At 38.3% G+C, this 13,753-nt stretch overlaps 1 protein-coding gene across 9 annotated transcripts in view; it reads right to left on the bottom strand.

Annotated features, from left to right (window-relative positions):
- The window catches only part of NFIA (nuclear factor I A), a 599,513-nt gene that overhangs the window by 131,827 nt on the left and 453,933 nt on the right, over window positions 1-13,753 (bottom strand). For all 9 annotated transcript variants that reach the window (XM_063654979.1, XM_063654975.1, XM_063654972.1 and 6 more), the window contains exon 4: window positions 754-828. In XM_063654979.1, coding sequence (XP_063511049.1) covers window positions 754-828 — 75 coding nt within the window. The remainder of the gene's footprint in view (window positions 1-753; window positions 829-13,753) is intronic.

The following is a 13,753-nucleotide window of genomic DNA, read 5'->3' on the forward strand; positions in this document are numbered from 1 at the left end:
GGGTATGAACCTAAAATGAAAATATTTCTTTTTACTCCAGCTCATTCCACAAAGGGCTGATGCTGCTCAAAACCAATTTTAACCATGTAAATTTTACCTAAAAGTGGTATTTTTAAGTAGGTGGAGGAGTAAAACAAAATAAAATTTTAGTATTTGGTATTTATTTTTCCTTCTTCTTACTGGGACCTAGAACATCATAATCATTGTATTTGTGCTTTTAAATAAGAAAAAAGAGATTCCTAAGGGAAGGCAACTGTGTGTGTGTGTGTGTGTGTGTGTGTGTGTGTGTGTGCGCGCGCATGCTAGATTGTCATAACAAAACTACAATCAATTGAATGGGCCTTTGATCAATGGAGCAAGATGGTGACAGGTACTCTTCATTCACTGTTAGTGATTATTGACAAGCTGGTAATGATCATCCCAGACTGTGTCACTCATACTGAGGGCATTAGCATTTTTTAAAGGTCAAAAACAAATTCTTTTGAAATGCAGAATTTCTTAGAAATCAGGGAAGCCTCAGAATATATGAGACCCTCAGGATTTTGGTCTTTCTTTTATGCCTCACATCAAAATAATATTTAATTTTTCCTGATTTAAATTCTTGGTTGTCAAACAAACTGTGTGTCAAAATTCTTCCAATGGGTGAATGAAAAGGAGATTCTGAAAGCTTTTTTTGGTCTCTAGGAGTCCTAGGCAGAAAGTAAGCACAAACCAAGGCAAATCTGTACCAAATCAAAGCAAAATTATACTTACTCTGTGACACTCTTACTAGCTCAGTGACACTAAAAACACCTGATGTGACAAAACTGTCCTGGAAGCCCAAATGTCCTGAGGAAACAAAAACAAAAGAAAACAAAGTGTCATAAATACAAGACATTTGACAACAGAGCTTTAAATATTAGTTTCATTATGATTAACACATGTGGTGCCTAATCTCATTCTCTGCTCTCCTTAGGGTTTATGTGGGAGGGCACAGTCATTTAGCTAAGCAGATAGATTTTTGGTTTGAATTTCAAGGTTGTGCAAAGCTATGGTACAACAATTAGCTGATTTTTGAAATGGTTAAAAAAAATTCAACAGGAAATCTGAAACAAAAGACAATTTGCAATAAATAGTTACCTTGGGTGACCTCTAAGACCTTAACAATTGGGATAAAAACAGCATATCTAAGAATCTATAGGAGAGCTGCATTCCATCACAGTTTTTTAAACGTTATTCTCTAAAGAAACATTTGATTGGAATTAGTTATCTATTCATTTAACTCAAACAAGATTTAAAGGTGTTCTTTTCTAGAGGCACCACAGGGTGAATTTTTAAAAAGTCAAAATAGAAAAAGCAAGCCCCAACCCACAAAATAGGAAAACAAATTCTTTTGAGCACAAATAAAAATTCAGATTATTTATACACTCCAAATTTTTTTTTTGTGTCCGTTGATTTTTTTGAGAAAAGATAATAAATCAATAGTTCAAAAATTGATTAATCTTTGAACTTTGTTTCTGCTTCATTTTTGCTGGATGCAATTAATTCCCTTTAAGATACCTGGTATTATGTCGATCACCAACTACTCATTTAATTTTATGATATATTCAGAAACATAGAACTTATAAATGACAAGGAACACATAATCTATGATATGTAGTTTCCTGCTCTGCCTCTAAAATTTTCTGATTTTATGACTCTCACACAGGTAGATTCTAGTTGAGAGATCACTCCAAGGTCAGCTTAGTCTTTCCCTGCTTTAAAATCTGGGTCAAAAAATTGTTGGCCGAAGGGATTTTTGAAATAATTGTTCTTTGACATAAGAAACATACCTTGAGAAAATGCAATAAAAGAAAATAGACCAATATGAATATATAACAATCCATAAACCAAATTTATGTTATTAATAAAAGCTAGATTTCATACAATACTGAGGGAAAGCAAATTTACCCGTGGCACTGCATATCCACCGATAAATTTACTAAATGTCATAAACATAAACACACGCAAAAAGTTGCCATGTTTTAGAGGAGTATAGCTGGACCTGCAAATTACTTGTCTTTTTTAGGTTACACTGGATTTTTGCATAAGAAATTTCTACTGAGATTTTTAAAAATTTCATTTAACTTTTATATCAAATACATAATCTATGGTATTTGAGATGAAACAGTTCTAAGTTTTAGGGTAGACAATAATTGTAAACTGCTTTTTGAAATAAAATGGCAAAATTTTACCATCAAAGTGCTCAAGAAATTTCACCTCTCAAAACCACCCACACCCAGGTATTCAGTTGGCTTTGGTAAGCACCTAAGATGCTGTCTCTTAGATTAAGAGAACTGAGAAGTTAAAAAATTAATAAATAAATAAAATTCTCTAATGAGGTCTTGGCAAAACAGACCACAACATCTCTTTCTTATAGGGAGACCATCAACATTACATTTATCCCACAGATCACAGCAAAGGAAATCTAACCACAATATACATTAAGGTTGACTTAAAACACATAGAACAATAACAAGGAAATTCATAGATGAATAGGAAAATCTGGGTTGATCTCCAGCTCTTGCTCATCCCTACCTTCTTTACTTGACTTACAGGCTGATACTTGTTTCAGTTCCAATCTTTGAAATTCCTTATCTTAAGGATGAACTAACATGAATTTCTGTATAGCGTGAATGTAAACACATGCAATTTAATCCTGCCACCAAAAAAGCAAGCAATATATTTTAAAGGCTAAGTTGAGTTTGGTGCAAGGACTTGGGAATTGGGAAGACCCTTGCGTGCGTTCATTCAAATTACCACCCTCTCCTGGTTGCTCCCTTTTCTTGTGTCCACCTCTTAAATGTTGGTGTTCTCCAGGGTCTGTGCTCATCTCTCCCTGTATGTATGTACAGGTGTGTGTGTGGGGGGGGTGTATCTATTTCCTAAGTTATTTTATCTACCTCCATGTCATCAACTAGCAGTCTAGACTGTGATATTTGTGAAAACTAAAATAATGTTTTTATTTACCACTGTATACTTAATGCCCGAGACAAAGCAGGTTAAGTAAGTGAATATTTATTGAATGCGTAGATGAATGAATCTACAGGCCAATGACTCTCAACTCTTTATCATTTACTGAGATCTATTTCCTGGGTTCCAAACCCATAAATCTAAGTATTTGTTGGGCATTCCATCCAGATAGCCCACAGGTATTCTTAGACCCAACATGGGCAAAGCTGAATCCATTTTCTACTGCACCCAAAACCCGTTCTTACTCTTTTGAATTCCGTATTTCAATGAACCATCGGCCATTCATCTAGTTTTTTGGCATCATCCCTGACTCCTGCCTCTGACAGTCACCCACATCCAAGCAGTCCCCACCGCTTCTGTGATTCCTGACTCTATATACGTCTCCATCGCCCTCCTGCGACTGTGGCTGAGGACCTTCCCACTTCACCAGCCTGGTGGGAAAGCCTCCTAACTGTGCTCTCTATCATCTCTCTTGGCTTCCTCTCCAATCCCCTCTCCACCCTTTAGCCAGGGCTGTCTGATAGACATGCAAATCTGATGAGTTATTCATTTATTCAATAAATGTTTACTGAGTACCTACCATGTGCCACGCATCATGCTAGGGGCACAAGATATAGTTCCCACCTTCAGGGAGTTTACAGAAACAGCTAAAAACATGTAAAAAAATTACGGCTGGGCACAGTGGCTCACACCTGTAATCCCAGCACTTTGGGAGGCCGAAGCAGGTGGATCACGAGGTCAGGAGTTCAAGACCAGCCTGGCCAACATAGTGAAACCGGTCTCTACTGAAAATACAAAAATTAGTTGGGCATGGTGGTGAGCGCCTGTAATCCCAGTTACTCACGAGGCTGGGGCAGGAGAATCACTTGAACCCGGGAGGCAGAGGTTGCAGTGAGCCGAGATCGTGCCACTGTATTCTAGCCTGGGTGACAGAGCAAGACTCTGTCTCAAAAAAAAAAAAAAAAAAATTACTTTAAAAATGATAGGCCGGGTGTGGTGGCTCAGGCCGGGGGCAGTGGCTCTCACCTGTAATCCCAGCACTTTGGGAGGCCGCGGTGGGTAGATCACAAGGTCAGGAGATCAAGACCATCCTGGCTAATACAATGAAACCCGTCTCTACTAAAAACACAAAAAATTAGCCAGGCATGGTGGCACACGCCTGTAATCCCAGCTACTCAGGAGGCTGAGGCAGAATAGCTTGAACCTGGGAGGCGAAGGTTGCCGCGAGCCAAGATCGTGCCACTGCACTCCAGCCTGGGCGACACAGCAAGATTCCATCTCAAAAAAAAAAAAAAGAAAAAAAGAAAAAAATTATAAATGGAGGCTGGGTGCGGTTTCTCATGCCTGTAATCCCAGCACTTTGGGAGGCCAAGGCAGGCAGATCGTTTGAGATCAGGAGTTCAAGACCAGCCTGGCCAACATGGTGAAACCCCATCTCTACTAAAAATACAAAAATTAGCCGGGTGTGGTGACGCATACCTGTAATCCCAGCTATTCAGGAAGCTGAGGCAGGAGAATCGTTTGAACCCAGGAGGCAAAGGTTGCAGTGAGCTGAGATCACGCCACTGCAATCCAGCTTGGGTGACAGAGCGAGATCCATCTCAAAAAAAATAAAAAATAAAAAATAATAGGCGGGGCACAGTGGCTCATGCCTGTAATCCCAGCACTTTGGGAGGCTGAGGCAGGCGAATCACCTGAGGTCGGGAGTTAGAGACCAGCCTGACCAACATGGAGAAATCCTGTCTCTACTAAAAATACAAAATTAGCCGGGCATGGTGTTGCGTGCCTGTAATCCCGGCTACCCGGGAGGACTGAGGCAGGAGAATCACTTGAACGGGGAGGCGTAGGTTGCGGTGAGCCGAGATCGTGCCATTGCACTCCAGCCTGGGCAACAAGAGCGAAACTCCGTCTTAAAATATATATATACAAAATAAATGATATGAAGGAGAAAAATATCAAAAGCTTTAGAAAGGGTGACCAGGGCAGGTCTTGTTTAAGAGCTGATATCTGACAGATATGAAGGAGCCAAATAGGAAAAGGAGAAAGAGCTCTTCAGGCAGAGGATTAACATGAGCAGAGGCCCTGAGGTAAGAAAGAGCAAGATGTTGGAGAAACTGAGACAAATCCAATATGTTCTGAGCCCCCTGCCCTATCAGAGAGCTTACAAGAAATATGCATCCAACAAAGAACTAGTATTCAGAATTGACAAGGAACTCAAATAAATCAACAAGAAAAAAAAACAAATAATCCCATCAAAAAGTAGGCAAATGACATGATCAGATATTTTTCAAAAGAAGATAGACAAATGGCCAACAAACATGAAAAAATGCCCAACATCACTAATCATCAGGGAAATGCAAATTAGAACTATAATGAGATGCCACCTTACTTCTACAAGAATGGCCATTAATAAAAAGTAAAAAAAAATCATAGATATTGGCATGGATGTGGTGAAAAGGGTATGCTTATGTACTGCTGGTAAGAATAAGTACAATCTCTATGTGAAACAGTATGGAGATTTCTTAAAGAACCCAAAGTAGATCTACCACTTGATCCAGCAATCCCACTACTTGGTACCTACGCAAAGGAAAAGAAGTCAATATATCAAAAAGACAACTGTATGTGTATGTTTACTGCCACACAAATCACATTTGCAAAGATGTGGAACCAACCTAAATGCCCATTGGCCAAGGAGCGGATAAAGAAAATATGGTATATATACACCATGGAATACTACTCAGCCATAAAAAAGAACAAAATAATGTATTTTGCAGCAACGTGGATGGAGCCAGAGGCCATTATTCTAAGTGAAGTAACTCACGAATGGAAAACTAAATACCATCATGTTCTCACTTACAAGTGGAAGTTAAGCTATGGGTGTGCAGAGGTATACAGAGTGATATAATGGACCGTAGAGACTCAGAAGGGGGCGGCTGGGTAGGGAATGAGGGATTAAAAAAAAGCCTACATATTGGGTACAAATTATACTGCTTGGGTGAGGGATGCACTAAAATCTCAGACTTCACCACTGTACAATTCATCCATGTACCCAAAAATCACTTTTACCCCGAAGGCCACTGAAATGAAATATATATATATAAATATATATTTTTATATATACTGGCTTAGCCACCTCCTAAAGTGTCTTTTAGAACTCAGCTTTGTTGTCACCTCTCACAAAAGTCTTCCCTGGCTGCCCCCACCACTGGGGAACACTTTTTTTCTCCCTTCTGAATACTGACCAGTTATACTCTATATTTCTCACCTGGGACCTGCCGTACTCGATTGTAACTTTGTCTTTTTCTCACATTAGACTGTAAGCCCTCTGAAGAGGGGAAGTATCTTCTGTGCCTCTGGCCCTCCAGGTCCTGACACACTGCCTGACAGGGGGTCAGTGTTCCTGAGATGCCTCAGAGTGAATGAAACTCAAACTGGGCTCACCTATGTCATTTTTCCTCTTGGTAAAATCGTTGGCAGAACTTCTTATTTCTGTCTCTTTCTCTCATTTCCAGCAATATAGTTTAAACTAAAACTGAGTCAGTCTGCACTGGGAAACTATGAAAATGAACTATCCACATATTCCCTCCAAACTAAACAGGATCAGGACAGGACAGGCAATGAAGCTTCTGGTCAGATTGATTCAGGCATTTCTGATGATAAATGCCAGGGGATTGTCTTATTGTTCCCTTTATGGTTCATATTTTTAAAGTTCAAGTAAAAATAGAGTTAAAGGGCAGTAGCATTGTCCATCATGGCCATAAAGCTCCCTCCACCCAAAAAGGATCTAGTCCCAAGCTTACACGAAGATCTTGTGTGATCCTGAGAAAGTCACTGCAAAAATAACAATTTCATCCCTTTTCCCCTACCAGCAACTTGCCTCCCAAGGTTTACCTTAGTGGAATGTGTGCAATTTAGAAGGTAAAATACATGTGAATGCACTATTTTTTTTTTTGAGACGGAGTCTCGCTCTGTCTCCCAGGCTGGGGCGCAGTGGCGCCATCTCGGCTCACTGCAAGCTCCACCTTCCGGTTTCATGCCATTCTCTTTCACGCCATTCTCCTGCCTCAGCCTCCCGAGTAGCTGGAACCACAGGTGCCCGCCACCACGCCCGGCTAATTTTTTGTATTCTTAGTAAAGATGGGGTTTCACCGTGTTAGCCAGGATGGTCTCGATCTCCTGACCTAGTGATCCGCCCGCCTCGGCCTCCCAAAGTGCTGGGATTACAGGCGTGAGCCACTGCGCCCAGCCTTCTTTGGCAGGTTTTGATGTAACCATCTCTTCACACAGTATTATCAGACAGCCTTGGCTAGATTATGTTTATAATATGTCCCCAAGGAAAGGTCTGGGTAAATACTCCATGTAACTTTAAATAGTGATGAAACTGCTCTTGTTCCTTTACCAATTGCTTGGAAACCCACTGATGAACTTTGTAAGAAGATAGCAATGAGAAATGAAACCTAAGAAATGATGGAAAAAGTGATATTGCTAACACAATTACTAAGCAAACCTGAGTGAATTAATATTTCATTCTCACGAACACAAACCAAATCTTAAAAATGACTTTCAGGGAAATGACACTAATCTGATTGTTCTATTTTACTGCAAAGTAAGAAAAAAATAGAAAAGAAAATAAAAAGGTGAGTTTAAGCTATTCCAAATTCAGATATTATTAGTATTGAAAGATCCTCCGTTGGAAAGCAGATTAAACACTCCCAAAAGGTCCCAAGATTCACATCTTGAATAGGGCCTCTCAGAAAAAAAGTGCAAAACATGTGCTTTTGTTAAGTATGTCTTAGATAAAAAGCCAGGTTGCATATTGCGCTCTCTACAATTCTGTACTACTGTTCAGGAGCAATTGTACAGGAGATTGAAATGAGGAGCAGATCCTTTTTCATTTTATATAATATGGCTAAAAAAGTTCATTCACTGAAGTCTTGTTCATTGAATTCCCAATTAGAGCACAGACTTCAATACCTTGGAGTCAGTCATACTCACAGTGGGGAGAGATTAAACTATATGGGAGAGGTAGAAATATAAAAAGCTAAATTCTTTCATGGGTAGTTAGGAGAAGCAGCTCTCTTTACCTTGATGATATCAGCAGTGATTATGGAAAATGCCATTACATGGGAACCAAATCTCATTTCATGGAGGAACTGAACATCTATCTGCCTTTTAGCAGGCAGGAGAGGAACAAAGTTAAGATTTGAAGAGAGACAGGTAACCTTGAAGAGCTGTTCAGAGGTCAAGGCCAGAGACACCTGGGAACAAACCACACAGGAGGCTGACCGCTAAAGAAAGTTTTCAGGTCCAAGAAACAGAGTTAATTTTGCATCTGAGAAGGAAAGTTTATATCCAAGATGGTATTTTTGTTTTCTCTGCTGGAATATCAAGGGGTTCTCAGCTCTAAATTATCAAATCTCGTCTGGTTAAGGAATGTAGGCAAACTGCAATACCCCGGTCATTTCATCAAAAAGAACTCATCTCTATTCTAGTCTTCCTTTGGTAAATAGGGTTCCATCCCTAATAACAAGACAGGCCAATGATTACCAGGCTTCTCCATGCTGGTGTGCCTTGGCCACTTGATGGGAAAAGCTCCCTCCTTCTCACGCTGTTTATATTCCAGAAGGATTTTGGACTGCCTGTGCTGTGCAGGTCTGTGCTAGTCCCTGGGGACACTGCTCTCAGGGAACCTACATTCTCATCCTTCTAAAGAAAAGTTTACCTCATCAACCACACTCCCTCCTTGGAATTTTAATTTCTCCTGTGAATTCCCCACTGGCTTATGAACCACCTGTGGGAATGTGGCTCGTTAATCTTCCCTCTCACCCCAACACAGAACATTTTAGGTGTGCTCAGGAGACACTGTTCAATTAAGGAGAACTTCTCTGCTTGTCTTACGGCACTTGCCTCTTTCTACCTGACTGGACAGTTATTTGTTTATATGTCTTATCTCTGTACTCCTACAACAAACCAGGGGAGGGGAGGGTTGGGTCTCATTATCTCACATTGTCCACAGGGCCCAGCACAAGCCTTTATTCTAGGTGTGTAATAAATATTTATTTAGTGATTCAGATGAGTGACTTATGATACTCTTATTTGGTAGTCCTCTAAAGCATGATGTAAATTTTTGTTAGCTCACCTACAGTGATATTACTTCTGTACTCTTAATTTAGAATATCTTGGAAAACAGTTTTTCCTTTTGAGGAGTCAGGTGCAGGGATGTTTCTGCTGATCCATTAATGCCAAATTTTAAATTTCTGCTCTGATTTCTGACTGTATAGTGACTATTTAAATTGTTCTGCCACTCATTGGTGACATTTGAGATACGGCTTATTTTTAGAATAATTCCTTATATTTTAAAGAAATGCAAAAATTCAGATATCTAAAAAAGAACACAGGAGCAATAAAAGTACATATATATTCTGTTTGTGAGATTAACCTTTATGATAGTGGAGAAAAATTCACTTGGTAGTGTGCTTATGGTAAACATTAAAAGGTTGACATATGGTGTTGGACTGACAGTAAGGCTGAAACACTTCTATATCTAGAAAGCTATGCCCGAGAATTTGCAAAATGCAGAAATGTTTGTCAGCTAATAATATGGATGAGGTGTTTTGAGATTCTCAGATGAATACACGGATTGCTTTAAATGCATTTGTAACATGGTTATAATTGTCATTTTGGTTTATCATGACACATTAAGAAATTGTCACCATTATGGAAATAATGTACTCTTAGACCAAAAGAAGGATGAGGCAAAAAGAGGTTTGAGAAGTATGTGTCATGGGACTTACACACTGTTGGCCTTCTTTTGTGGCTCCAAATTTCCCTGTGCCACTCATTTACTGTTACTCAATACAGACACCTAATCTGTGTTTTTTTGTTTTTGCCATCATTGCTCACTCAATGATTTCTGCCATAGCCATACAGACAGAGTCAATATTTAATTTACTGCTTCCATTCAATAAATGTTTACTTAATGTCTATTACATGGCAACCACAATCCTAGGACCTGGGATGCAACAGGTAATAACACAAGGTCCTTACTCTTGGGGGCTTATGTCCCCAGTCAAGGCAGATATTTACACCAAGATTTTCAGTAATGTATTTATATAAAATTCATGTTTTTGTAATACCTTTCTAGGAGGACATTAGAAACCAATAAAGACTACTGCAATATCTTCCTGTGATGAGTCTGCTGTTTGTCGCACATATACGTGGTTGATAGCCAGAAAGCACACTTTCCAGACTGCCTTACAGTTAGGAGTGGCCACAACCAGAAAGTGAACGCAAGTGATACAATCAACTTCTACCCCCACATACCTGAAAGGAAATTCTTGCCCTGAGCATTGTCTCTACCCCCTTTTTATGAGCGAGAACACTTTCTACCATGCAGGCACATACCCATGGAATAGCAGAGCAGTAAGACAGAAGGAACCTGGGACCCTGAATGACACTGTGGAGTAGAACCATCCTGCCAACTTAGGCTGCTCATCTGGGAATATTACCAGAAAGAAAAATAGATTTCAATATACATTAACTACTATATATTTTTGCGTTTTATTGGTTGCTTTGTTATAGTAGCTAAGCACTTACCCTAACCCACATAACTACTAACTTTTCCCTTTTGAATCTAACATGTCACAACTTAGCAGCCCTCAGGCCAATTCCAGTCTACAAACATATTTTGCTAGTATAGTATGTATTATTAATCTGCATAGGAATGCCTTTAAACTAGACATGAGAAGTTAAGTGACTTGCTTAACGTCACACAGATAGTGGCAGAATTAGGATTAGAACACAGGTATATTTACCACTCTTTATATAATAAATTTTATTCCATTTTAATCCATGATTTTTAGCATCAAAGATTTAATTACCCAGTCTAATCCAAAGGCCTTGTCACATCTTTTCACCAATTCCTGCAGTTAATAAAGGAAGGGTAGCATTTAATTAAACTAAATGTAATTGCCCAATGACTTCATAGAAAGAGAGTTTATGAGTTTTAAGTTCCAAGTGATTGAGCAATTAAAGGACTATGTCTATTAGATATCAAAATACCTAAAAATAAAAGTGGAAATGATTTTTACCTATTTGTATCTTTGCAAATATCAGATCCATGGCATCACACAATGAACTGGATATGGAAGGGACCTTAAAGTTCATCTAGCAGTGGAGTAATAATCATCATGTTGCAACAAAAAAATTGTGGTTAATAAAAAATGAGGGGTTAAAAAAATCATATTTCCCTGAATATATCTACCTTCCTATAACTTGTAATTTACCTAGATTTGGTCCTCTGGTATAGGCAGAACAAATGTTGGCTCTCTTTAATTCTACTATCCTTCAAATATCTGAAGACATCTCCTCAACCTAATTTTCTCTCTTCCAGGCTAAATATCCATCCTTCCTTCCTTCCTTCCTTCCTTCCTTCCTTTCCTTCCTTCCTCCCTCCCTCTCTCTCTCTCTTTCTTGTCATGTCAACAAATTATTTTCCCCATTTCCCCTAAACATTTAGAATTATGCATTTATTAGTCTTAAAAGTTGAAACAGTTGTTTTGCAAGCGGACTCAACTGAAAATTTAGACTTGTACAAGAACAGAGAAACACTTAAAAATAATCTTTAGGGATTATTTTTAAAATTTAAACACTTACTTTAGCACCATTTTAAAAAACAGACAATTTTGCATCATATTAGAAAAGCTAAGGTCTTCTGTAATTAGCATAGTATCAGTATTTTATAAGCTTAATATTTTAAAATTAATTTTATGGTTTTAATGCACTATAAATTAACATTTTTTAATTAACCTGGTTTTGAATTAAAGAGGTTTTTTAAAAAGCAAACTTATTGTTTTTATGTTCTGAATCAAAGTTTCCTCTAAACTTGGACAGTAACAACTGGTAATTTGCAAATGGATCAAGCTATTTGTAATAGCTTTAGTTTCTGCTTATGAACTTTTACATATACTAGGGAAAAAACAGGGAAATGTATTCCCTGAATACATCAGAAACTGATTATCTTAAGTGAAATAGACATGAAACTGGATCACCTGAGGGCTACCCTGGTTCATGGATGTTAAACAGCAAAAAATCATAATGGCCCATCTCCCTTTTCTTCCTTTTTAGGTTTTATACACAGGGCTGTGAGACAGACCACTTACAGAGAATCCTGCTTGCTAAACCACCTGAGGACACATGCAATGATAACGAAAGTAGATAGCCAGGGGCCATGTGCTAATTTTAAGATACTCAACACTGATTTTGGTTCACCAAGCATGGAAAGAAAATCCTGGATGGAGTGAAGCAATAATATTATTTAAAAATCCTTACAATTACTTTTCTAAGACTCCAAATATTAAATGTACTATTATATACAGTTCTCCAAATATAAAATAAAACTAGCTAATGTTTAGAACCACAAAATGCAAAGAGCTTTCATCTTTTCAAAAGTCATTTTTTGTGTAAGTCTTGCTCATTTACCCAGTAATTAGTTATCAATGCCAAAATTCACCGTGTTTATTAAATTCTGGAACCTGTATTATTCACTTCTGCAGATACTATGGCGGGCCACAATCATGTGGGTCACAATACTTTGAAGTTTGCTGGCCTAGCACAAAGTATTTTAGAAGTACCAGAAAATTCTTTGTGAAATGTAACAGAATGAATTAGACTGTTCAGGCCATGTCGTGTTAGCACAATGGAGGAACACTTTTAAGACTTTAAAGTCATGTAATGCAATTCTAGGCTGGATTTTTCTTGTTTAAAAAAAAAAAGTAGAATGGGAGTGATTGGAAGAGAAAAGGGCCAATATTTGACAACAGAAATCAGCATAACCTTTTAACTGCAGCAGCCATGGGTGACTGCCCTCTGACCTTGGAAGATTATGTGGGATTTCAATGACAACAGCTGGAAGTGAGCATGTGTGAATAGAGAACACAGATCTGAGGCCTGGTACAAAAGACTGCACAATCTCTGCCCAGATCAGAGTGCTGATTAGAAATTGTTTCCTGGTCCTGGCTTAATAGAGTGTGATCATGAAAGTTGGTGTGTGTGTGTGTGTGTGTGTGTTTAATTCTTCCAGCAAGAAATAATTGGTGGATTTCTTCCATATCCATTCTACTTCTTCGGCCTCTTCAAATCTTCAGGATTTTCATATAAAACAGACTCCTCTTTCTTCGAATAAAACCTTCGCTCCTTTTTGTAGACAAAATATCTTTAAGTTATAGAGTTCTCTCCTTGAGTTTTAAAATAACCTCTACTGGGGCATTTCACGTAGGCTATCATTATTTTTTGTTTAAGGATCTCTCACTCGCAAACAGACAGACAGACACACACACACACAGCTTGAATAAGGACTCAGTTAAAGTGGGGATCTTGTCTCATCTTTCTACCATTTGTACAATGTGTGACATATGGTGGGTACTCAGTATACCTATGATGAATGGACACAGAAATGAAACATCTATTCTTAATGGTTTTTTCCTTTTATTCTTGAGATGTAATGGAAGATTCCTGCTACTACACAAACATTTGTATAATTTCATCTTTTTTTCCAACCAGCTTCATATATATTTTAGCAATTTTTTTAGTGAAGTCTTTAGGTGTAGTTTGCCAAACATAAACATATGAGAAAGATTAGTAATTACTTCCTTTCCAAGGCAAGGTAACTTAATCCAGTAGATACAGGCTACCTGGTGAATGTGGTAGTTTCCATGCATAAAACCCTCAATGAATTATATTCACTGGGCTGAAGTACATGTAC

Source organism: Pongo pygmaeus, chromosome 1 (genome assembly GCF_028885625.2).
Source record: "Pongo pygmaeus isolate AG05252 chromosome 1, NHGRI_mPonPyg2-v2.0_pri, whole genome shotgun sequence".
Taxonomy (NCBI): Eukaryota; Metazoa; Chordata; class Mammalia; order Primates; family Hominidae; genus Pongo; species Pongo pygmaeus.